The sequence below is a fragment of the Heterodontus francisci genome, chromosome 24 (assembly GCF_036365525.1).
Source record: "Heterodontus francisci isolate sHetFra1 chromosome 24, sHetFra1.hap1, whole genome shotgun sequence".
Lineage (NCBI taxonomy): Eukaryota > Metazoa > Chordata > Chondrichthyes > Heterodontiformes > Heterodontidae > Heterodontus > Heterodontus francisci.
This window is the reverse complement of record NC_090394.1, coordinates 66464407-66490231: the sequence shown is the minus strand read 5'-3', so window position 1 is coordinate 66490231 and position 25825 is coordinate 66464407. Positions and strand designations below refer to the sequence as shown.

The 25825-nt window shown below is 44.5% G+C and overlaps 1 protein-coding gene across 1 annotated transcript; it reads left to right on the top strand.

Annotated features, from left to right (window-relative positions):
* The first annotated feature begins 139 nt into the window (after positions 1-139).
* Positions 140-25825, top strand: LOC137383621 (putative protein MSS51 homolog, mitochondrial). Its single transcript, XM_068056775.1, has 6 exons — positions 140-312; positions 4487-4642; positions 6077-6201; positions 8824-9387; positions 24933-25026; positions 25603-25825. The coding sequence occupies exons 1-6, from the start codon at positions 140-142 to the stop codon at positions 25823-25825; spliced, it is 1335 nt and encodes a 444-aa protein (XP_067912876.1).

Below are 25825 nucleotides of genomic sequence, written 5' to 3'. Positions count from 1 at the left end.
GTGCTGTAAAACTCTATGACTCTAAAATGTGATACCAAACCACAATAAGGAGATATTAGGACCAAAAGCAAAGTCAAAGAAATGTCTTTAACAGTAATACCTGTTTTTTACCTAGGCTTACTAAAGAGAGACAAGCAACATGTTGCGACCAAAAGTCATCAAAAAACCTTCCACAAGGAAGAAGGCTGATGTCCTTAGTGCTGATGGGGTCTATACAGATACACTTGGATTTGTTGCTATGGATTGCAACGTCCCAGGACTCTCCAAAGTTATCCTTTCGAAGTTAAATTTGCAAAGCTATGATGATTACAGGTGAAATGCACTTCTTTTAACGTCCCATGTTTTATGAAATAAAAGTTTGATTTTTTTTTGTGGGTTCTTTCTTGTATGAATGAAACTTCCCTTAACCTGTTTTCCCATTGGCTGCACTTGTTATCACAATTATTTTTTTCCCAGCTACATTTGGAATTTTCTTTTTTATAATTCCAATTCCCATCCTTAACAGTGCTTCCCCTCTAATGGAGCTTCATCTATGACCAGATTCATGCTGAGGAGGTTAGAATGCTGCCTCACTTATGGGCTCTGTTGCTAGGAGAGCTATGGCAGTACTCTCGGATAACCCACTATTCAGGTCTTCTCCCTTTTGGGAATTACTGATCCTGCTCCCCACTTCCTCTCCTCCCACGGAGTCTTTACTTTGAATTTATGATTGAGCCATCTGACACTTCCAGGCAGCAGGTTAAGCATGACAGCGCTCCAGGGTTGTCTTGGGATCTCTAGGAAAGAATTATTATTCTCCTGAAATAAAAACAGAAAGTGCTGGAAACACTCAGCAAGTGTGGGGAGAGAAACCGAGGTAACGTTTCAGACCAATGACCAGCACTGGAATAAGTTCGAAATTCAACAGGTTTTGAACAGATGCAGGAGAAGGGGGCAAAGAACACAAGGGAAGGTCTGTGATGGGGTGGGAGACAGAAGAGATGGAGTGACAAAAAGGATGATGGTGCGAGGCAAAGGCGGGTGGTAATGGGAGAAGAAAAGAAATAAAAGATGGATCTAGAAGAGGTGTAAATGGCAACAGCAGAATCATCACCAACAGTAGCTGTCTGAAAAAATGGGAGCACTGGTTGTGATTACATCTGGCAGGGTATGGATTGCAGAAAGCAGCAAGAGCAGTGGTCTGAGGAATGCTGAATAAACACTGTTAAATCTCTAACTTTTTCCAGTTCTGATGAAAGAACCTGAAACCTGAAATGTTGGGTGTGATTTTTAATTCACTCAAAATTAAAATCGTGCTCCTTAACTCTGTTTGTCTCTCCACAGATACTGCCTGATCTGCTGAGCATTTCCAGCATTTTCTGTTTTTATTTCAGATTTCCAGCTTCCACAGTATTTTGCTATTATATTAATCTCTGGGAGCAACTGGGGAGAAAAATCAAAGGGGCATTAAACAAATTGTGTGTCTGTTTTTTTAATTTTCTTTGAACCTGTTTATTTATTAGTCGTAAAACTAATGGGAATTGGCAAGAAATATAAAAACAGTAAGAGCTTCTACGGGTATATAAAAAGGAAGAGTGTAGTTAAAGTAAGTGTGGGACCCTCAGAGGATGAGACTGGGCAATTAATAACAGGGAACAGGGAAATGGCAGATAATTTAAACCAATATTTTGCATCGGTCTTCACGGTGGAGGATACTATAAACATCCCAACAATAATAGATGAACAAGGTGTAAATGGGAGGGAGGAACTTGTAACAATCTCTATCACGAGGGAAAAGATGCTTGGCAAGCTGCTGGGACTAAAGGTAGACAAATCACCAGGACCTGATGGCCTGCATCCAAGGGTTTTAAAAGAAGTGGCTGCAGAGATAGTGGAGGCATTGGTCATAATATACCAAAACTCACTGGATTCTGGTAGGGTGCCAGCGGATTGGAAAACCGCTAATGTGACACCTCTATTCAAGAAAGGAGGGAGTCAGAAAGCAGGAAACTACAGTTTAACATCAGTCATTTGGAAAATACTAGAGTCCATTATTAAGGAAGAAATAGCAGGACATTTAGAAAAAACATAATACAATCAAACAGAGTCAACATGGTTTCATGAAAGGGAAATCATGTTTGACAAATTTGTTAGAGTTCTTTGAGGATATAACAAGCAGAGTGAATAAAGGGGAACCGGTAGATGTTGTGTATTTGGATTTTCAGAAGGCATAAAAGGTTATTGCACAAAATAAGATCTCAGGGTATTGGGGGTAATGTGTTGGTATGGACTGAGGATTGGCTAACACACAGAAAGCAGAGAGTCAGGATTAGTGGGTCTTTTTCAGGTTGGAAAGCCGTAACTAGTGGGTGCCACAAGGATCGGTCCTAGGGCCTCAACTATTTAATATCTATATTAATGACTTTGAGGAAGGGACAGAGTGTAGTGTATCCATAATTGCTGATCATACAAAAATAGGTGAGAAGGCATGTTGTGATGAGGACACAAAGAATCTGCAAAGGGATATAGATAGGTTAAGTGAGTGGGCAAAAACTTGGCAAATGGTGTTCAATGTGGGAAAGTGTGAGGTCATCCACTTTAGTAGGAAGAATAAAAAGGCAGATTATTATTTAGATGGAGAAAAACTACAAAATACTGAAGTACAGAGGGATCTAGGTGTCCTTGTAAATGAAACACAAAAAACATGCAGATGCAGCAAGTAATTAGGAAGGCAAATGGAATTTTGGCCTTTATTGCTAGGGGGTTGGAGTTTAAAAATAGGGGAGTCTTGTTACAACTGTACAGGGTGTTGGTGAGGCCACACCTGGAGTACTGTGTACAGTTTTGGTCCCCGTATTTAAAGAAGGATATTCTAGCATTGGAGGCAGTTCAGAAAAGGTTCACTGGGCTGATTCCTGGGATGAAGGGGCTGTCTTGTCAAGAATGGCTAAACAGGTCAGGCCTTTATTCATTGGAGTTTAGAAGAATGAGAGGTGATCTTATTGAAACATATAAGATTCTAAGGGGGCTTGACAGGGTAGATGTTGAGAATATGTTTCCACTGGTGGGGGAATCTCAAACTAGGGGACATAATTACAGAATAAGGAGTCACTCATTTAAAACTGAGATGTGAAGGAATTTCTTCTCTCTAAGGGTGGTGAATCTGTGGAATTCGCCACCTCAGAGAGTTGTGGAGGCTAGGTCACTAAATGTATTTAAGGAGGAGGTAGATAGATTTTTGAAATCTCGGGGAGTCGAGGGTTATGCGAAACCGGCCCCAAAGAGGAGTTGAAGCCTGGGACAGATCAGCCATGATCTTGTTGAATGGCAGGGTAGGCTTGAGGGGCTGAATGGCCTGCTCCTGCTCCTATTTCTTATGTTCTTGTGAAAAAGTGCTGTTTGACTGGGCAGGGCATCTGTGATGTGAGGTGATGTGTTAAATACTATAGCCATGGTGCACCAGTGATGGAGGAGACCAAGTCTGAGTGCGAACATTGTGGGTTCAAGTCGCACTCCAAAGACTTAAGCATATAGTCCACACGACACTTCAGCGTAGTACCAAGAGACTCCTGCACTGGAAGAGGTGCTGTCTTTCAGATTCAATGTGTGCCTTCTGCAAGATGCACTGCACCAACTCACCAAGGCTTCTTTGACAGCAGCTCCCAAACCTCTACCACCTAGGAGGACAAGGGCAGCGGGCGCATGGGAACACCACCACCTGCAAGTTCCCCTCCAAGCCACACAGCACTCACACTTGGAAATATATCACTATTCCTTCAATGTTGCTGAGTCAAAATCCTGGAACTCTCTTCCTAACAGCACTGTGGGTGTACCTACACCCCAAGGACTGCAGTGGTTCAAGAAGGCAGCTCACCACTACCTTCTCAAGGGCAATTAGGTTTGGGCAACAAATACTGGTCGTCTTCCCTCTCAGGTGAGCATAAAAGATCCCATGATGATATGTGAAGAGATGTGCACGGGAGGTTGCCTCGTGTCCTTATCCAACAAGCGTTGAAGTAGATTGTGGGGGTCAGTTAGCTCAGTTGGCTAGACAGCTAGTATATAATGCAGAAAGATATCAACAGTGTGGGTTCAATCCCTGTACTGGCTGTGGTAGTTCATTGAGGTTTGCCTCCTTGCCTTGCCCCATGCTTGAAGAGTGGTGACCCTCAAGTTATACATCACCAACTGTCTCTCTAATGGGGTGAGATTCCTTTGGGACTATGGCTAGAACAAGCAAGAAGTAGATTGTAATGTGACACATTTATTGATTCCATCTTTGGTGCTTTGGTCAATTTAGCAACTGAAACTCTGAAGAAAATGGCAGTATCATTAATCACTCCCTATCCAATTGAAATACACTGTATCTGAAAATTGTTTTGTGGAAAACCTTGTGCTTACAATTGACTTTGATGCAATGAGTTGATTTTTGGTTTGCTGTTGTCATATTGCTAGTGGGAAGTTTCTATTCCAAAACTCCACCATTTTTGAAATTCTGTTGGTACAGAGCAGCTTTGGAGGGAAGGAAACCTGCATCGGACTGTGGAATCCGTACTTACCAGGAGATGTTCCAGAAGATGGAGGACACGTTTAAATTTTGTGCAGAGTGCAAGAAGCTTCCGGAAGCTCTGTCAGATCCCAGAGCTCTTCGACGCTGCAAAAGGTAAGTGACAGCAATCTAAGAAAAGAAGAATCTCGTTGAGTGACTCAGGTCAGTACATCAATTGGTAACATGTGGATTGTCTCTCAGGCTTTTCCCTGATCAGTGAGTTCCCAATCTCAGTCAGGACTAATCAGGAATGTGCTAATTGGAAGAGACGCTGCCTTTGAAATTGCATTCAACTGCTCTTAGTGGCCAATTTAGAACAGTTGAAGCCTAAGAATAAGTATTTACCCCTCAGGCTGAGAATAGACAATACTACAGAGAGAAGCAAGAAAGTGATAAACTTCCAAATGGGGAGAGGAAATCAATTCCATTGAAATGAATATTGCATGGACCGACTTATATTTACCTATCTCTCTCCACAATGGTAATGTGCGAATCAGACCAAAATATTTAAAAGAAAACTACTGATTCCAAAGATTTTGCATTTACTCAGCATTTGGCCCTGAAATTCTGAGGGTGGGGTTCTGCCAATCCCCCACCCTAACTAACAGAATCCCCAGAGAATTGGTATAAAATGGCAAAATATGAACAAAGAATGCTGAAAATTCACTGCAGATCTGGCAGCATCTGTGGAGAGAGAAACAGAGTATAAATGATGAGTTTACATAATTCTGCTAGCTTCCTGCTGGAGTTCATTTTTTATTGTTTAGCCTACATAGTGAAACCTCTTGTTAAAATAGATACTTCCCATGTACTTGTTGGAAAATGCACCTACATAGACATTGAGTGAGGACAGGGATGGGCTTAGTTCTGCTGGTATAGTGAACTGTCGGCACTTGCTGTCTGGGCTCCAACACTAATTTACTCCCCTGTACCGTTGGCGCAAGACTTTTATACTCCATCCTCCTTGCAATAAAAGCCAACATTCCATTTGCCTTCCTAATTACTTGCTGTACCTGCATGCAACTTTTTAATGATTCATGTATGAGGACACCCAGATCCCTTTGTACTGCAGCAATCTCTGTCTTTTTAAATAATATTCTGCTTTTCTATTCTTCCCACCAAAGTGAACAATTTCACATTTTCCCTCATTATTCTCCATCTGCCAAATTTTTGCCCACTCACTTAACCTATCTATATCTCTCTGCAGACTTTTTATGTCCTCCTCAAAACTTGCTTTCCTACCTATCTTTGTATCGTCAGCAAATTTGGCTACAATAATCTTGGTCCCTTCATTCAAGTCATTAATATAGATTGTAAGTAGGTGGATGTAAATTTGGATGTAAGTCTGGATAGTACAAAGTTGGTGCAGTCGTACAGTGACCTGCTTTATTAACTGATATTTTTTCCTTTAAAAATCTTGATTTGGCACAGACAATGTATGATTTAGCACAATGGCAGCAGGGGTTAGTTGCAAAAATTAGAAAATTTGTAATTGAGAAAAGCTAATGAAAAATTGCAAATGACTTCCATGACCATTTGGAATTGCAGATGTCAGAATGTCTATTACTGCGGAACAGAATGCCAACATGCAAACTGGCCAGTGCACAAGAAGTTATGCAAGAAATTAAAATGGGCAGCAAGTGACAGACTGGTTGAGTGGCTGGTGTTCACAGGTACTGAAAAGTCTGTTAAGCATTGTTTGAATTTCTAACACTAGCACTAATCCCTTTCCACGCATAAATCAGACTGGGAACATGGGACTTAATTTCTGCCAGCATTACAATCTTAGGGAGGTAAAACATTCTGGTCGCTTGGCTCTAATACTCTGAGAACATTGGCAAATGTGCCAGACAGGAGATAAGGAGATTTTATTTTTAATGCAGTGAGTTGTTATGACCTGAAATGCACTGCCTGAAAGGATGGTGGAAACAGATTCAATAGTAACTTTCAAAAAAGGGATATTGGATAATTGAAATTGAAAAATTTGTTGGGCAACGGAGAAAGGGCAGGGGGGAGTGGGACTAATTGGACAACTCTTTCAAAGAGCTGGTACAGACATGGTGGGTTGAATGGCCTCTTTCTGTGCTGTATGATTCTAAGATAATGTTGTAAAGTAGCGGGTTTCTATTTTTGTATTGTTGGCACGTTTTGAACAATATTTTGTAAATAAAGATTAGCCGTAGTACAAGATAGCAGTGCTCCAGCATATAGTGACATGAAGTCATAGGTTGCGCGTCAGTGCCTATGATATCCTCTTTTATTGGGTTAACAGTCATAGAGTCATTATGGCACAGAAGGAGGCCATTCAGCCCATTGAGTCTTGAATGTTTTATTGAGGGACACAGTGAAATGGTTATTGGCCATAGGAATGGAGGGAATCAGAAGGGGGAGAGGAGAGGGAGCCAATCCAGCTTATTCTTGCAGCTCTTCACAGCAGATTAGTGAATGGTATTGGTAGATATGAGCTGAGTACCTGTAACCACCTATTCAGCCAGGAAATGAGATGGAGCTCAAGGAGATTTAAAATAAATAGTAAATGGGATGATGCTAAGATGCTACAATTAGGCCCAGAAATCTAAATTAAGGTTCTCTTCCTGTTACGACCGGGTGAGGAAGGGGGTCTCAGGCTCCCCTCTACCCCCTTTCCTGGTTTAGCCATAACAGGGTTTAATTTTTAAAACACAGTGCTTTAGCTTCACCTCAGTGAGTCCTTACTCACTGCTCTCTAATTGTAATTGTAGATGAACCAATCAGACAGGCTTTCTTAGCTTTAAACAAGAAAGGTATAAGTTTATTAACCTTACCACTCTCAGCTAAAATGATTCAAAATATGTGACACAACCACGTTAGCATGCATATGAGATAAATACACATCTAAATAGATACAGAGGAGGAGAAAGAATTAAAGGGGGACGGTTTGGAGTAGTAGATGGAATTCTGTTACTGTTTTTAGTTTTGCTGTCAAGTCTTTGGTTGGAATTGCGGTCTTGTAGTTCTTGCTGGGGCCCAATGCACACTTTCAAACTTGCTTCTCTGGTACCAGAAGGCTGAAGAAGTCCTCTGTCTTTAGGCTTAAGTTGCTTCTGTGGGTCCCGAGGACTTTGCTAGAGAGAGAGAGAGGCACGGAGATAGCTTCCTTCTCTTTTGTCTTTAAATTACAGTCTGTTCAAAACCTTTCTGTGAGGTACAATTCAACAGTTCCCAGTCTGGCCAGCAGGTTAGTCATGTGACAGCTCTTTGTTTGAAACAGCATCATCTGCGAGGGTTGTTGATTCTTCAAAGCTTACTAAACACACTTGGTGGGGGGAGGTGGGTGTGGAGTGCTGGCTGTTACACAGGCAAAGGCTCTCAATGTCCTTTGATCATCACAAAACCCACCTCGCTAATTGAATCAGGGAGCACTCCCATTGTCTCTCTATGCAGCTATCTCACGGGATGCAAATGTGCAGCCATGTTTTAGCTGTTCAGCTCTGTGATCCTTTTAAACAAGTTATGTTCAATGTCCAGTAAAAAGTTCAAGTAGTATTCCATATGATAAAATTAATATGTTTCCATTTGGCAGGTGTGGTTTCCGTTACACCTCCCATCAGATAAACATCCAGTGCTCACTAGCTAGGCCCACTTATCCACATGGGAAAGGAACTGGTGTGGGCTGAAGTCTGTGCAATCAGACACCAGGCAGAGTCAACGCTGCTGGGAGATGGGTGATGGAAGTGGCAGGGTGGGAGGGCTAAGGAGGAGAGCAAAATGAAAATATTGGCACCTAGCAAGTCTCTATGAGCAACAGAAACAAATGGAATGAGCTCTTGTCTTTGCTGATGGGAAATTCTAGAAGTGGCTGAGGGGAGCTGGAGAAGCCAATAAATTGACATCCAAAGCATTTTGGCCGCCTTTCATCAGCTCACCAGTATAACTCCAGTGGAAAATATGGGTCTAGGAACTTGCTGTGTGGGGAATTCATCCAGGCTGTCAGGGCATGACAAAGCAAAATGAAAATAATGCCCTGGGCAAAGGAAAATCAGAGGGCGAGGCAGCGAGTTTAAAATTAACAGATTCCTCACATCAAGTTGCTAGCCTGCCCAATTGGGAAGCGATTGATGTGTGGGATTGGGAGAGCAAATCATTTACCTTTTGAAAAAGTGACTACAATCAGTAACTCTCATAAATCGGAGCAGTTTGTTCATTCGAAATGGCACAGCCCCTCTCATCAGTATTTGCCAAAACTGAATGACCCTCTGGTTTGTTGAGGCCTTTAACTTTTAAGCCATGCGATTAAATTTTGTTTTACTCTCCAGGTGACATTCCTTTCCCTAGTGGAAACTGGATGAAAGTTGTATCTGAGGTGAAAGGTTGGGATGATTGGTTCTTGATGCAAGAGGATCTCGAGGCCGAACTAAATACCGTTCTCAACTGTAAGTACATGAAGATACTGTGGGAAAATGCAGGGAAACCACAGCCTGAAGATGAGGAGCTTTTGCAATCCATCAAACGGGTGACCACTGACTTTCAGGCAAGGCCAGTTACTATTGGATTAGGCCTGCACAGTTTTGGCATTGACCCATTAGAAAAGCCCATCACCATTCATGTCATTGGTGCCTCTCATACTGAAACCCTGAATGCCAGACTTACAGACTATGATGAGCTTGATCACATGTTTCCAGGCAACAAAGGAATTGAGGTTGTCATGATTGGGCCTGAGGTGGTGGCAGGGCCAACCGTCAGGCCCCCCTTGCAGTCTTCTGCTGGCAGGGGTCGGGTGTACCTGAGTGGCTGGAAGGGACTGTACCACATGTACTGGGAGACGATGGTGGAGTCCGGACAGGCTGCTCGGCCTAGTTTGGTGGTAGGATTTCATCCAGGTGAGTTGAAACTTCTTCCAACTAGAAGCTCCATTAAAGGAACAATGTCTTCTGCTAACTTTTCTTTTTTCATTTGTTTACAAACACGGCTCGTGTAACATGCACTAACACATCCCTATGTGGAATGTGATTTTAGCAAAAGTGATGAGGTGCAGTCCATCCTCCCAAAGCAAGAAAATATTTACCAGACGTTTTTTCAGAGGCCATGACCCTTTAAGAACCAGTCTCCAGGCGTAACTTTGGCGGGAGATGAGTGAAAATCCCAGAGAATGACCTGCAAACGGCCTTCTCCACAGATTCCTCAAGATTCCTGCTGAAGTTGTGGGAGTCTGGGAGAACCACTGAGGAATTTCAAGGTCCAGCTGTAACCACTCGTCATCCACCTCCCAGCGACAGCTTACAAAGAAAAAACTTGCATTTCTATACCGCCTTTCACAACCTCAGGTTGCCCCAAAATGCTTTACAGTCAATTTAATTGCTCTTGACATGTAGGAAAAGCGGCAGTCAATTTGTGCACAGCACAGAGTGACAAATGATTGCCAGGACACGAGGGAAAGCCTCCCTCCTCTTCTTCAAAATAATGCTGTGGGATTTTTTTACATCTAAGTTCACATCAAGTTAAGGCAGATGGGGCCTCAGTTTAATGCCTCAACCAAAGACGCTGGAGTGTCAGCCTAGATTTTGTACTCTGGACTGCGACCTTCCGACTCAGAGGCAAGAGTGCTACCTACTGGACCACAGCTGACATCTTGGTATTGAACATACAAACTGGTATTGTCAGAGAATTGAGAGCAGAGCACCCTTTGCATGAAGGTGGTACATGGCATGGGGAAAGGATCAAAAAGAGTGGGTAGTGGGGAGTTGGGCAGTGCGGTGGGTAGACTTTGCCCTTTCAGCTCTAACTCTTGATATCAGCTCGGTTCTGCGTGACAGGATGAAAGTCGTGCTCTCGTGAAAGAATTTTGGGGAATCTGAATCCAGCACAGATGAGTCCACAATTTGGCACGCAATATTTAGCACTTGAAATGGATAATTAAGGCTCTGCGGCGTTAACATAGCAGGAATGTTGTGTTACGCAGCAGTGAGTCCCTCTATTCCTCATTGGACCGATAATATTACCCTGAAACCATCCTTGAAGGGTACTGGAGAGCTGAGACACTGCAACTGTCTGGTTATCGGGGACTGAGAGCTGCCAAGCTTGCAATGTAGAAATTCACTCACATCACTTACATATCCAAGATGACAATAAGCGCCTTGTAATCTTTTAGAGGAGTCACACATAGACAAATCTGAACAAAATGGATAAGAAGGAAAACCATTAATGATGAAAATCTGAGATAAAAACTGAAATGCTGGTGATACATAGCAGGCCAGTCAGTATCTGAAAGAGAAGAATAGATTGATATTTTGTCAAAGATGCTTCACGGCCCAACCACGGGAGTTCTGATGAAAAGTCATTCTTAAAATTTTAACCTGGCTCTCTCCTCAAAATGGCTTGCCTTGCATTTCCAGATGTTTCTATTTTTATGTAACAATATGAAGTGTGATTATAATGGCTCAAAGAATTGATCATCACTAACACAACTGAATGTTTGTTTTCTGTATTGATTTCCTGTGTTTAAATAATAAATATGAATATGGAATATAGAAACAATTGGGCATCATATTCGTCAGTTTTACTCAATCTATTCAGTCAGTTTCTATTTCCTATATTGATTTTTAAAATGAATACCACTGAGATATTGAGAAGGAATTTTCTCAGAGCTCCTTTTGTGCTGATGCATTAATTTTACGCATGTAAACGGGGTTTGCTCCGCACTGCCAGTGAAGTTATGATTGGGAATAGCTTCGAGGAAATTCCCAGCCATTGTCCTTCTCAGACGTTCCTTCAAAAAGAGGACGTATTTCTTTCCAGTTCTCTTGGTTTCCGAGCCAATATTTATCCTCTAACCAGCATCACTAAAATAAAACAGATTATCTGCTCAGTATCACATTGCTGTTTATATGTGTGTAAATTGGCTGTCACACTTTCCACATTACTACACCTCCCTGCCGCTGGGCTAAAATTTTGGGTCATCTAATGAAAAATCGGGTGGTATCCACATCCTCATTTCAAATTCCACGCTACCCCTAAAGGTACTTCCCCTGCTCCAAGTACAATGACCTAGTCCATGACCAACTTCCCACAGCAGACTTTCCAGTTTTCTTCAGCGATGCAGCTGGGAGCAGACAATCTCATGCCAATCACACTTGAACAACTCGTCTGTCCGACGCTTCAAAATGTCATTGGCTGTAAAACGCTTCAGACCATCCTGAGGTCATATCGGCACTGTATAAATGCAAGTTTTTCCTTCACTTTCTATTTCTCAGAAGTTTGGTTTGGAACGTTCTTAAGCACACAATTGGGTTTCTGCATGTGTGTCAGACACCTGACTGAGTAGAAGAATGAAATGGCTCGGTGAGCTGTCTGCTATTCTGCCCAAGTGGTCCTTCTTTGCGCGAGAGCTCAGCAAGTAGGCTGATACACCGTTTCTAGGCTGCCCCCGCTGGCCTTGGTAAACCCAACAATTTTACTGTGGCTCTGCCACTGGTTGACCTGTGCGCCAGCAATCAGAGAAGCAGCGTGGCACCAAACTAATGTAAACGCAGTTTAACTTAGCCCAGATTACAAACTCAGGACCTTCCTGAACGGAATGGTTCTGCACTGCATCACATGTTGTATTAACCCTGGACAACCCGCTCCCGCCTTTGTCCCCAATATGATTTTACGTTTGAAAGTGTTCCTTTCACAAATAAATGAGCTCACATTTCTGCTGCTGATTTGTGAATGGCTGCAACAGATGCAGAAGTTTATAGGTACACAGTTAAGTCCATAGCCAAAGTGGAGCAATAAGGCCATCAAGCTGACAGGCCATAATTTACCAACGGTCTGAATTATGCAGCACATTCCCAGGGCATTACAAACCCAGATGGACTGGTCTATCTACAGAATTGATGAGGCAGCTCCAATTGGGTTGACATCATTCTAATCCCTTCTGACTTTCGCGATAATTGAATTGCTCCACTGTTAATATTACAAGACGTTTACAAATAATAATAAGGACTTAAACTTGCATGTTTGCCCTGAGCAGACATTTAGTTCTGTACCATCATTGAGCATTAGCAAAGACAATGAAACAACACGAAGGAAGCAAGTGGGGATCGTGCAGTTAAACACACAGAACAGCGGGAAACGTTGAGCAAATAGTGATCATGGCTAAGAGTTTCACACAACCCCACAGGACAGACAGGTTATTCAAGCATGATTGGCATGAGATTGTCTGCTCCCAGCTGCATCGCTGAAGAAAACTGGAAAGCCTGCTGTGGGAAGTTGGGCAGGGACTAGGCCATTGTACTTGGAGCAGGGGAAGCACCTTTAGTGATAGCGTGGAACTTGAAATGAGGATTTTTCATTAGGATTTAGAGGACCCAAATTTTAGCCCACAGGCAGGGAGGTGACAAGAAGTTTTCTTTAACCTCTTCCGAGATTCCCAGGGAATAAGATGCACTGGAAACGGCGAGGAAAATGGCTACGTGTTCGCTGAGATAATTGCCCCAATTATAAAGGTAGTGGCTTGTGTGTGTGGGGTGGGGGCAGGGGTGTTTTGGTGATCCCAGTCGGGTGGAAGCCTGGGGACATGGAGGCCTAGCTGACCTTAACAACTGCGCCTCATCACCCTAACTTTCCTCAGAGTCCCACCCCCACTCAGCTCGATCCACTAGTTAGTGGACGGCAGTGGGGAATTGGCAGCTGGAGGCCACAGCCAGGGACCTGCAGGGCCAGTCCATTGTTGTGCTGAGGGTGGGGTTCAGGAGGCAATCGGGGTGAGGGGAGGCCTGTGGTTAGCCCTGGAATGGATTGCTGCTCCTCCAAGACCACAAGGAAACCTAAAATTACATTGGAAAACTTACCTGCCTGGGCCTGTGCCTGGGCCTGTCTTGGCCCATGAGCCACCTCCCAGCAGGTCTGGTCTGACAGGGGAACAGTCATGGTTCCCTTCCCCTACTCAGGCCTCTGGTCGGGTTTGCATATTTAAAGGGGGACCCCCTTTCCTTCCTATGGATTTCCCGTGAACCATTCAACTAATTTCTCAGACATTTTGGATTGCAATTTTGTTGTCTTAAACTAACTTTTCCAGGTCCAAGCAAGTAAACATTAATCAGAAGCGATAGGAGGAGTGGGACTTTTGTAACCTTGTCCTGTTTTGAGGCATAGAACCTTTGAGCAAAGCATAGGGTAGTGGGATGGTGGTTGATGGTGAGTATATCGACTCACAGAATGTACTGGAAATTCCTCTGTGACCTATGTCCAGTTTTGGACTCACGTCAGAGTGTGAGCTGTAATCTTCTTCTTTGGCCTCCTTGTCTCGGGAGACAATGGGTAAGCGCCTGGAGGTGGTCAGTGGTTTGTGGAGCAGCGCCTGGAGTGGTTATAAAGGCCAATACTAGACTGACAGAATCTTCCACAGGTGCTGCAGATAAAATTGGTTGTTGGGACTGTTACACAGTTGACTCTCCCCTTGCGTTTCTGTCTTTTTTTCTGCCAACTGCTAAGTCTCTTCGACTCGCCACACATTAGCCCCGCCTTTATGGCTGCCCGCCAGCTCTGGCAATCGCTGGCAACTGACTCCCACGACTTGTGATCAATGTCACAGGACTTCATGTCGTGTTTGCAGACGTCTTTAAAGCGGAGACATGGACGGCCGGTGGGTCTGATACCAGTGGCGAGCTCGCTGTACAATGTGTCCTTGGGGATCCTGCCATCTTCCATGCGGCTCACATGGCCAAGCCATCTCAAGCGCCGCTGACTCAGTAGGGTATATAAGCTGGGGATGTTGGCCGCCTCGAGGACTTCTGTGTTGGAGATACGGTCCTGCCACCTGATGCCAAGGATTCTCCAGAGGCAGCGAAGATGGAATGAATTGAGATGTCGCTCTTGGCTGACGTACGTTGTCCAGGCCTCGCTGCCATAGAGCAAGGTACTGAGGACAAAGGCTTGATACACTCGGACTTTTGTGTTCCGTGTCAGTGCGCCATTTTCCCACACTCTCTTGGCCAGTCTGGACATAGCAGTGGAAGCCTTTCCCATGCGCTTGTTGATTTCTGCATCGAGAGACAGGTTACTGGTGATAGTTGAGCCCAGGTAGGTGAACCCTTGAACCACTTCCAGAGCGTGGTCGCTGATATTGATGGATGGAGCATTTCTGACATCCTGTCCCATGATGTTCGTTTTCTTGAGGCTGATGATTAGGCCAAATTCGTTGCAGGCAGCCGCAAACCTGTCGATGAGATTCTGCAGACGCTCTTCAGTGTGAGATGTTAATGCAGCATCGTCAGCAAAGAGGAGTTCCCTGATGAGGACTTTCCGTACTTGGGTCTTCGCTCTAAGATGGGCAAGGTTGAACAACCTGCCACCTAATCTTGTGTGGAGGAAAATTCCTTCTTCTGAAGACTTGAACGCATGTGAGAGCAGCAGGGAGAAGAAAATCCCAAACAGTGTAGGTGCGAGAACACAGCCCCGTTTCACATCACTCAGGATAGGAAAGGGGTCTGATGAGGCGCCGCTATGCTGAATTGTGCCTTTCATATTGTCATGGAATGAGGTGATGATACTTAGTAGCTTTGGTGGACATCCAATCTTTTCTAGTAGTCTGAAGAGACCACGTCTGCTGACGAGGTCAAAGGCTTTGGTGAGATCAATGAGAGCAACGTAGAGGGGCATCTGTTGTTCACGGCATTTCTCCTGTAGCTGATGAAGGGAGAACAGCATGTCAATGGTGGATCTCTCTGCTCGAAAGCCGCACTGTGCCTCAGTGTAGACACATTCGGCCAGCTTCAGGAGCCTGTTTAAAGTGACTCAAGCGAAGACTTTCCCCACTATGCTGAGCAGGGAGATTCCACGGTAGTTGTTGCAGTCACCACGGTCACCTTTGTTTTTATAGAGGGTGATGATATTGGCATCGCGCATGTCCTGGGGTACTGCTCCCTCATCCCAGCACAGGAAAAGCAGTTTGTAGAGTGCTGAGAGTATAGCAGACTTAGCACTCTTAATTATTTCAGGGGTAATGCCGTCCTTCCCAGGGACTTTTCCGCTGGCTAGAGAATCAATGGCATTACTGAGTTCCGATTTTGTTGGCTGTACGTCCAGCTCATCCATGACTGGCAGAGGCTGGGCTGCATTGAGGGCGGTCTCAGTGACAACATTCTCCCTGGAGTACAGTTCTAGGTAGTGCTCAACCCAGCGGTCCATTTGCTTGCGTTGGTCAGTGATTGTGTCCCCTGATTTAGATTTGCGGGAGGCGATCTTCTTGATGGTTGGCCCAAAAGCTCTCTTAATGCCATCATACATTCCTCTGATATTTCCTGTGTCAGAGGCCAGCTGAATATGACTGTATAGGTGTTGCCAGTAGTCATTTGCGCAGCGCCTGGCTGTTCTTTGTGCAGCACTTCTGGCTGCTTTAAGTGCTACGGATGTTAACTTGCTGGGGGCTTTCTTGTAGTTCAGCAGTGTAATGCGCTTAACGGCCAAGACAGGTTCCAGCTCTTCAAAGTGAGATTGAAACCAGTCTGCATTCTGCTTCACACGTTTGCCATAGGTGGTCATAGCTGACTCATAGATGGCGTCTCTGATGTGGGCCCACTTGGTCTCTGCATCCCCTGTGGGAGTGTTTTGAAGGGCTTTTTCAAGTGAATTTAGAAATTTTTGTACCAGCTGTGGATAAGAAATTCTGCTTGTGTTGATGCGCGGGTGGCCCATCTGCTTGGAGTGATGCAGCTTCTTTGGTTTGAGTCTAACCTTGCTGCACACCAGGGAGTGGTCGGTGTCACAGTCCGCACTGTGGAAGCTGTGTGTGGTTTGAACACTGTTTAAAGAGGCTCGCCTTGTGACGATGAGGTCCAGCTGGTGCCAACGACGTGATCTTGGGTGCCTCCAAGAAACCTGGTGACAGGGTTTGTTGTGAAAGAACGAGTTGGTGATGCAGAGGTTATGATAGGTACACAACTCAAGCAGTCTCTGTCCATTCTCATTCATCCTTCCAATGCCATAGCGCCCAAGGCAGAAGGGCCATGAGTCATGGTCGGCCCCAACCCTGGCATTAAAGTCCCCCAGCAGGAACAGATGTTCTGTATTGGGGATGCTACTAATGATATTATGGAGTTCCTCGTAGAACTGGTCTTTAGCTTCAGGTGCGGAGCAGAGTGTTGGAGCATATATGCTGAGTAGGTGTACTGGGCCAGAGGCGGTGAACAGTCGGATGGACAGTACGTGTTCTGAGCCATTTGAAGGTGGCTCTATCATGCTGAGCAAAGAGTTTCTGATGGCGAAGCCCACTCCATGCTGTCTTGGTTCTTCAGGATCCCTACCCTGCCAGAAGAAGGTGTAGTCTTGTTCTCTTAGAGATCCGCTCGCAGGGAGGCGTGTCTCCTGAAGTGCTGCAATGTCCACATTGAGTCTACTGAGCTCGTTGTTAATGATGGCGGTCTTCCAAGAATCGTTGATTTGTGTAAGGTCTTCCGACAGGCCAGGACACATAGTTCTGACGTTCCAGCTTGCAAAACGAAGGGCTGGTACCTTCTTCACTTTTTTGGTCGTGCTGTTTGATGCGGTGTTACAGTCCACTTGTCGGGCAGTGACCCTGAGCTCCAAGCACCCATTGAAGCAGGTGGACTGTGGTGGGACAGAACCTTACTGACTGGCGGCTGTCCGGTTTGAGGTGGGCGGTAGCTGTCCAGTGAGGTGCGATGACCTCTCCCACCAACAAAGGCAACCCGTGGCGCCCAATCTCTATGCCAATTGAGCTGGACTTATAACCTGTAACTGCTGCTTTCCGTGTTGTTTCGGTCACTGTGAGGCGGCTATGGAGTGACCTTTCCATGGCGCATGCCTGGGCAAATGTATGGGGGTTGTGAGTTGCCCAAGCGTCAAAACCCCCCTCTCGGCCTTTCTGGTGGGGTCCAAAGGAGTGCAGAGCACGACGTTTATATCCAAGATGGCTGCTGGGCTGCAAGCTCCCTAGGAAGCTCCCTTGCTGTGCAACTCTATCCATGGCCATCTGCTCCCATTCTTAGTGCTTTCTCCCCCAATCTACCCTCTTAAACTGTTTAAATTCCCCTGGCTTTTTAATCAGTACATTTTAGCCCTAACTATGTTAACAGCTAGTTTAATGTTTCCTGGGCCCACTGCCCTCTCCCAGCCATACCTGCTCTTTGCTTTCTTCATTGAGCACTGAATTTTGCTGAAATTGACATCCAGTTTTCTGGACGCCTAGTCTACACTTCTCTACCGGACAAAATTGCAAAGTACAGCTGGTGATACTCTGATCTTCTATCCTGTTGTCTCCATCGTCCAGAGCGTCTGCGGCCACGGCGTGTGGTAAGTCCAGTGCAGAGAGGCAGAGAGGAAGGAGCAGCGGAACCCTAGGGTAATAAGACCTAATACAGAGGGAAGCATTGGGAAAAAGGTGCCCCCGAACACATAAAAAGCCACGACCCGGCCCCAGTTGACTCCATCGCGGAACGGCTCCTCGGCCACAACGTCAAAGCGCCCGCAGGAGATGTGCGGCTCGTAGTGCATCTACAGCGCAATGTCGGCGAATTTCTGCTGTCGCCCACCTCCCGGAGGACGCGGATGAGCTGTGACTCCTAGCTGCAAAGTTCTAATGAAGATATGAAACAGGTTGCAAAGCAGACCCCTGTGGGACTCCACTGGTAACATTCTCCCAGGCTGATGACAATTGATGTGCGGCAGTGGTTCTGTGTTGGGTTATGAACCATTCCCCTTTGTCATCTCCATTCGTAATCCTTATGAGGAATCCTGTTAAACACAGCAGCAACCAACACACCAGGCACAGCGAGGTTTTCTGGGATGGTGGGAACTGATGAAATGATTTATTACCTGCACTCCTTTGGACCCCACCAGAGCTGTAATATGGCCTCATTAATCTTTTGCTCTTCTGAAAACTCCATTCATTATTTATAAGAAATAGATGATTTCAAAATCAAGTCAGTCAACTGTTGTAGAAGCAAAAACTAACTTCTAAAATGCTTGCCACATGGTGACCCATTCTCATTCTGCACTGGTTTCTGCATTTGGTCAATTTGCTTTACCTTCGTACTTATTATAAAGTGTCAGCTGGACGTGCCCAGTCTTTGATTTCATTGACCTTGGAATATTCTCACTGACCCTAACTGCTTGGGAATGTGTTAAAAGGACAAGAGGGATCAGTACTTCTGGCACGGTTAACATGTCATCACTGTACAGTGCGAGGAAAATTTGCACCATGGAGTAATGCATTATTCTGTAATTATCGAAGTGATCCTGTGATGGATACTGAACATTCCAAGCATTGAATCATCATAGTCTGACTGCCCAGGCTTTCCACTCAAGTATAGCATTTAATAATCTACCAACAAACAAAATAGCTCTCTTGTGGACATTGTAGATGAAAGAAAGATTTGAATTTAAAATAGTGCTTTTCATGATTTCACAGTGTCCCAAAGCACTTTACAGCCAATGAAGTACTCTTGAAGTGTAGTCACTGTTGTCTTGTAGGAAATACAGCAGCTAATATGTGCACAGCAAGCTCCCACAAACAGCAGTGAAATAATGACCAGATAATCTGTTTTTGTGTTATTAATTAAGGGTTAAATATTGGCCAGAACGTGAGGGATATTTCCACTGCTCTTCTTTGAAATGTGCCCATACCCTTGAGTTTTGTATTTGGAGTGTGCCAGGCCTATGACTGTAGGCTCTGCCACAACTCACACTTCAGCAACAAGATTGAAGCAAGCCAGTTCTTGTGGCCAGTAATAATAGTCTCACTATTTTGCCTCAGTGTGAACAATCATTCTCCAAAACATGGATCATTAATTGGGAATAGTACCACAGTTAACACTAGCATTAGCTGTGGCTTACTGATAGCAGGTCTATCTCTCAGTCAGAAGGCTGTGGGTTCAGGATCCACTCCAGAAATTTAAGCAAAAAATCTAGGCTGACACTTCAGTGCAGTTCTGAGAGAGTGCTACACTGTCAGAGGTGCCATCTATTTTAAACTGTCAGGTTTCTCAGGTGGACATGCAGGTTGAAGAAGAGCAGAGATGTTCCGGGGCATTGGGACCGGTTCTGGGGAAGGTGGGACCTGTACAAGCTGGATGGTCTGCACCTGGACAGGACTGAGACAAATATCCTTGCAGGAAGGTTTGCTAGCGCTGTTGGGGATGGCTTAAACTAGATTGGCAGGGGGATGGGAACCTGAGCTCAGTCTTAGATAGGACAATTTCAGGGCAGGGAACAGGATGCAGAAAATTAGCAAAATTAGCCAGTGACTCTTAAATGCAGAACAAGCAAAGGTTAAAATGTGTGCAACACAGGAACTTGGCAGTGTTAAAGTGTATTTATTTAAATTCAAGGAGTATAGTAAATAAGCTGATGAGTTGAGGGCACAGATAGACACATGGCAACACAATATCATTGCTCTCACGGAAACTTGGCTTAAAGAGGGGCAAGAATGGCAGCTCAACATTGCTGGATATAGAGTTTTCAGGTGTGATAGAGCGGGAGATAAAAAGGAGGGGGTGTAGCATTATTAGTTAAGGAATCAGTAACCACTTTGAGGAGGGATGATCTGCTAAATGAATCATCATACAAGGCCATATGGGTGGAGCTCAGAAATAAAAAGGGGGCAGCTACATTACTGGGAGTGTACTATAGACCCCCAAATAGTGAGAGGGAGATAGAAGAACAAAAATGTAGGCAGATTTCTGAGTGAAAAAACTTTAGGGCAATAAAAGTTGGGGATTTCAACTACCCCAATATCAACTGAGATACAAACAGTGTGAAGGGCACAGAGGGTACAAAATTCTTGAACTGCATTCAAGAGAACTTTTTTAACTAGCACGTAACAAGCCCAACAAGAGGGTGTGCAATTCTAGATTTAATCTTTGGTAATGAAGCTGGGCAAGTGGAGGAAGTAACAGTGGGTGACCATTTTGGAGATAGTGACCATAATACAGTAAGTTTTAGTATAATCATGGAAAAGGACAAAGATAAAACAGAAGCAAACGTTCTAAATTGGGGGAAGGCAGATTTTACGAAACTGAGAGGTGACTGGCAAAAGTGCACTGGATACAGTTACTTGAAGGAAAATCAGTGGCAAATCAGTGGGAGGCATTCAAAAGTGAGATACTACAGGCGCAGTGTAGGCATGTCCCCATAGAGATTAAGGGTGGTACTGCCAAATCTAGAACCCCCGGTTATTTAAAAGCTTACAGGGTAAGTTAAAGCAAAAAATGAAAGCATATGACGATCACAAATATCTTAATACTTTAGAAAGCCTAGAGGAGTATAGAAAGTGCAAGGGGGAAGTAAAAAAGGAAATTAGAAAAGCAAAGAGAGGACATGAAAAATTATTGGCAGGTAAAATCAAGGAAAACCTGATGATGTTTTATCAGTGCATTAAGAGCAAGAGGATAACTAAGGAAAGAGTAGGGCCTATCAGAGATGTACAGGGGAACTTATGCATAGATGTAAAAGATATGGGCAGGGTTCTTAATGAGTTTTTTGTCTGTCTTCACAAAGGAGAGGGTTGATGCAGACATTGTAGTTAACGAGGAATAGTGTGAAATATCAGATATGATAAGCATAATGAGAGAGGAAGTACTTGAGGGTCTGACATCCCTGAAAGTGGATAAATTACCAGGTCCAAATGGATTGCATCCCAGGTTGTTAAAGGAAGCCAGGGAGGAAATAGCAGATGTGCTGAGGATCGTCTTCAAATCCTCACTAGATACAGGATGATTGTACCAGATGATTGGAGGTCTGCGAACGTTGTAACATTGTTTAAAAAGGGTGCAAGGGATAAGCCAGGTAATTATAGGCCAGTCAATCTGACCTCGATGGTGGGTAAATTGTTAGAATCTATGCTGAGGGACAGGATAAACTGTCACTTAGAAAGGCATGAATTAATCAGAGATAGTCAGCATGGATTTGTTAGGGGAAGGTCATGTCTTATAACTTGATTGAGTTTTTTGAGGAAGTGACAAGGAGTATTGATGAGGGTAGTGCAGTGGATGTGGTTTACATGGATTTTAGTAAGGCATTTGGTTCGGCCCAGCATGGCAGACAATCCCTGTGCCTGAATGGTGAGGCCTAAGGCATCCCTGATGTTAGGCCAATGAATCGCCACTGAAGATCAGTCTGCTGTTGCTGAATGAGGAAGGGTGAGCGATCAGGCTTTGGTCGAGTTGCCAATTCTGATTTAATGTATTTCTGGAGGTATTGTCCATCCTGACCCCAGAATCCTGCCTTTGGTTACCCAATATGTCCATCCTCGCGAGGCACCGTCTTACTACACCAATCAGAAAGCAAACAGCTTCGTTACCCGATTGCATGATTCTTGACTGCCTTTTTTCTGCATGTCCAATATTTTTACAACAAATAAATAAGTTTTAAGGAAAATGAAAAAAAAATCGTATCTTAATACTGCAATAATTTTTCTCCAGCGCTACTGGCTGGAAGCTGTGTCCAGAACTGAGGGGGTCAATCTTTGACCAGGAGTTAGATAGCGGTGACCATGTTGGTGTGATCAGTAACCGGGTTGGGAGTGATTGGTAACCGGGTCAGGAGTGATTAGTAACCAGGGGGGATGATCTGTAACACATTTGGGGGTGATTGGCAGCCAGTGGAGGATGATTGATGACCAGGTCAAGGGTGATCAGTACCCAGATCGGGAGCATTGGTGACCAGTTGGGGAGGTGTGGAGTGGCTTGGGTTCTTTTAAAGTGTGGTCGGGAAGGTCACTCTGTCTCCTGCAAGCTCTATGATCGGTTAAGCATACAGGGCGTTCCTGCCAGTCAATGCCACATGACACAGAGTTCGTTCAACACGCGGTTAATGAAGTGCTGGGTCTACAGGATGAGCAAGACCCTAAAAAATAGATTTCAAATGAGCACATGGCATAAAGGCGAGAGAGCCCAGGAATTATTTTACAGAGGGAGACATGTCTGGCAGCCAGTAATAAAACAAGATTTAATACTGATAGTAAACCTCTATAAATAAGCAAGGAGAAGGAGAGAGTCGCTATCATGTGGCATTCTTACAGGATTTCATTTGGTCTAAAATTAAAACTGGAAATTTTAAGTGACACTTGACACTCCGGTGCACTGTCAGTGGCCGTGTGTGCAATGTTTTACTATAAATTCTGTATTTACATGGAATCTGTTCAGTTGTCGGAATCAGTGATGGTGATGGCCACAGTTTTATATGATGAGAATGAAAAGTAAAGGTTCGCTCCTCCTGCCAATTGTGGTTAAATACATCCAGATACAAAAACGACAACTGCAAAAGTGTATCAGTTTTTTGTGTGTGAAGCTTCGGCTTAGTTTTTCCTGATGCTTTCCTCCCTGGTCTTACCTGAGCCTCTTTGTTTAAGGCATTGTAAGTCCTGTTCTGAAGCCAGCCACTAGGTGCTGTACAAGTGCTGTCCCCCATATCCTATGACTCTTCCGAGGGAAACGCCTGCCCACAATAGCACTGCTGAGATTGGTGACTCACGTTGTGAGTGAATGCAGAGAGAACCCACATCTTAATACTCAGTGGCGCATTCAATTCAGCGTCCCAATATGACTCGTGCTTTTCAATACCCCTTTGATGGCAGTTTAACAGTTGGTATGTCAGCACACTTTACCTTGGATCTGTTAAGATAATTTTGATCTAGGGAAGCTCCCAATCCCATCCATGCCATTAGGGACAAGTACCAAGTAGAGATCAAGCAATTTACCCACTTGAAATTCTTATACCTGTGTTCAATTCCCTCCTTGGCATCCCCCTCCCTATCTCTGTAACCTCCTCAGCCCTACAACACTCGAAGATCTCTGCCGCCTCAAATTCTGGCCTCTTGTGCATTCCCTGATTTCCTTCATTCCACCATTGCAGACCATGCCTTTAGTTACCAAGACCCCAAGCTCTGGAATTCCCTTCTTGGACCTCTCTGCCTCACTACCTCTCTCTTCTCCTTTAAGTCACTCCTGCTGACTCTCCAGTGCACAGTCAGAGGTGCCGTTTTTCGGATGAAAAGCTAAACTGATGTCCCGCCCGCCCTCTTAGGTGGATGTGAAAGATTCCAAGGCACTATTGCCAAGAAGAGCAGGGGAGTTATCCCTGGTGTCCTGGCCAATATTTAACTCTCAATCAACATCACAAAATAGGTTATCTGGTCATTATCACGTTGCTGTTTGTGGGAGCTTGCTGTATGCAAATTGGCTGCTGTGTTTCCTACATTACACTAGTGACCCCACTTCAAAAGCACTTCATTAGCTGTAAAGCACTTAGGGGCATCCTGAGGTCGCGAAAGGTGCTATATAAATGCAAGTCCCTTCTTTTCTTTCTTTAAAACCTACCTCTTTGACCAAGGATTTTGGTCACCTGTCCTGATATTTCCTTACACGGCTCGGTGTCACATTTCGTCTGATAACACTCCTGTGAAGCGCCTTGGGATGTTTTATGACATCAAAGGCACTATTATAAATGTAAGCTGTTGTTGAAAGAGGAACGGTGGCAATGGTTAGAGACAAATGTTCTGGTGGGGGGAGGGGCAACTGGTCTGAATCTTAGTCATTGTCATAGTCATAGAGATATAGCACTGAAACAGGCCCTTCGGCCCACCGAGTCTGTGCTGACCAACAACCACCCATTTATACTAATCCTACATTAATCCCATATTCCCTACCACATCCCCAACATTCTCCTACCACCTACCTACACTAGGGGCAATTTACAATGGCCAATTTACCTATTAACTTGCAAGTCTTTGGCTGTGGGAGGAAACCGGAGCACCCGGCAGAAACCCACGCAGTCACAGGGAGAACTTGCAAACTCCACACAGGCAGTACCCAGAACTGAAATCGGGTCGCTGGAGCTGTGAGGCTGCGGTGCTAACCACTGCGCCACTGTGCTGCCCCGTGGAGGTAAAATGCAAGGGAAAAAATGTTTATTATAAGTAAATTGTGATGACCAACTAATTCTAATATAACTTTCCTAGAGGAGAAAGCAAGTTCACACCCATGTTCTGATTGAGTGAGGTTCATGAGATTCACTGTGATTCTCAACTGAGCACTGTGGGTCTGGAATTCTCATTCTGTCCCCTTGACTGAAGTAAAGTATGTTGAGGATGTACAGTGTAAAAAAAGAGGAGGGAAAGCTGCAAAAAAATTACAGAGAATTTGTGAAGAAATCCCTATTGCATGACAGGTGGAGGAGATTGTGTGATAGCCATACTGAGAGAGGGAGGAATGAGGCTGTCTTTATAAAGAAAGGAAGCCAAGATCTTTGACTAATTTTTATAGACAGTATTGCCTGGGAGGTGCCAACAGTGCCAATAAACTGAATCAATAAAGAATTCCATTGCCTGCATTGAGTAATATGCATGGTTCAACATTTTTAGGAGCCATGTGTGTTGCTGGGCAGTGATCTCAGTGTTTAATTGTGTGCCTGCTCTCTCCATGCCCAGGGTTCCATGCTTCACAGGGCCTGACTGAGGGCTGGCTACCAACACTGCTGCTGCTGAGGGACTACAAGATCCCATCTCTCTTTACAGTGTACAGGTAAGCGCTCCAGACTGCAGTTTTAACATTATAGAATCATGGAATGGTCACAGCATAGAAGGAAGCGACTGTGCCAGCTCTTTGCAAGAGCAATTTAGCTAGTCCCACTCCCCCAGCCTTTCCCTGCAGCCCTGCACATTTTTGCCCTTCAAGTTCTTATCCAATTGCCTCTTGAAAGCCATGATTGAATCTGCCTCCACCACATCCTCAGGCAGTGCGATCCAGATCCTAACCGTCCGTGTCGCTTTTGATTTGTTTGCCTTTCACTTTAAATCTGTGTCCTCTCGTTCTCGGCCTTTCCATCAATGGGAAATATAACTGTATTTCAGACACATGAAGGACATATCTGAGGATTGGTGATATGTGATTGTAATTGGATTTTGACATTTTTTCCAATTGGTCTGGGGAAAATAGCCATTCATGGCCTTCAGCTTCCTCAGTGCCAATATGGAAGTCAGATTCAGTTTGATGGATGGCTGCTCTCTGACGAATATCACATGTTCACCACGACAGTCCTGAATGCTGTTTGTTTCCATTTTGTTCCCACATTAAACTATTAACCATTTCTGTTTGCAGTGACCAGGAATTGAAGTATTCCCTTCAGATCCTTCAGGAGCTAGAAACCAGAATCATTGGTTATGGAACAAATCCTTTCGCCTCCCTGAAGCTAGAACAGGTACAGTCAAATCCCAACAAGCAGCTAATCAACAGCAACTCCAGCTATCTGATGTTCCATGGATTCACAGAGTCCATGGAGGGAATGGGCATGGAGGACCTGGGACAAGAGGATTTCCCTTAA

Bases quoted from the DNA above. Each gene is read 5' to 3' on its own strand.
- LOC137383621 (XM_068056775.1), top strand. From the start codon at position 140: ATGTTGCGACCAAAAGTCATCAAAAAACCTTCCACAAGGAAGAAGGCT. The intron at 313-4,486 runs GTGAAATGCACT...CTGTTGGTACAG, and splicing joins CAAAGCTATGATGATTACAG to AGCAGCTTTGGAGGGAAGGA. The intron at 6,202-8,823 runs GTACTGAAAAGT...TTTACTCTCCAG, and splicing joins TGAGTGGCTGGTGTTCACAG to GTGACATTCCTTTCCCTAGT.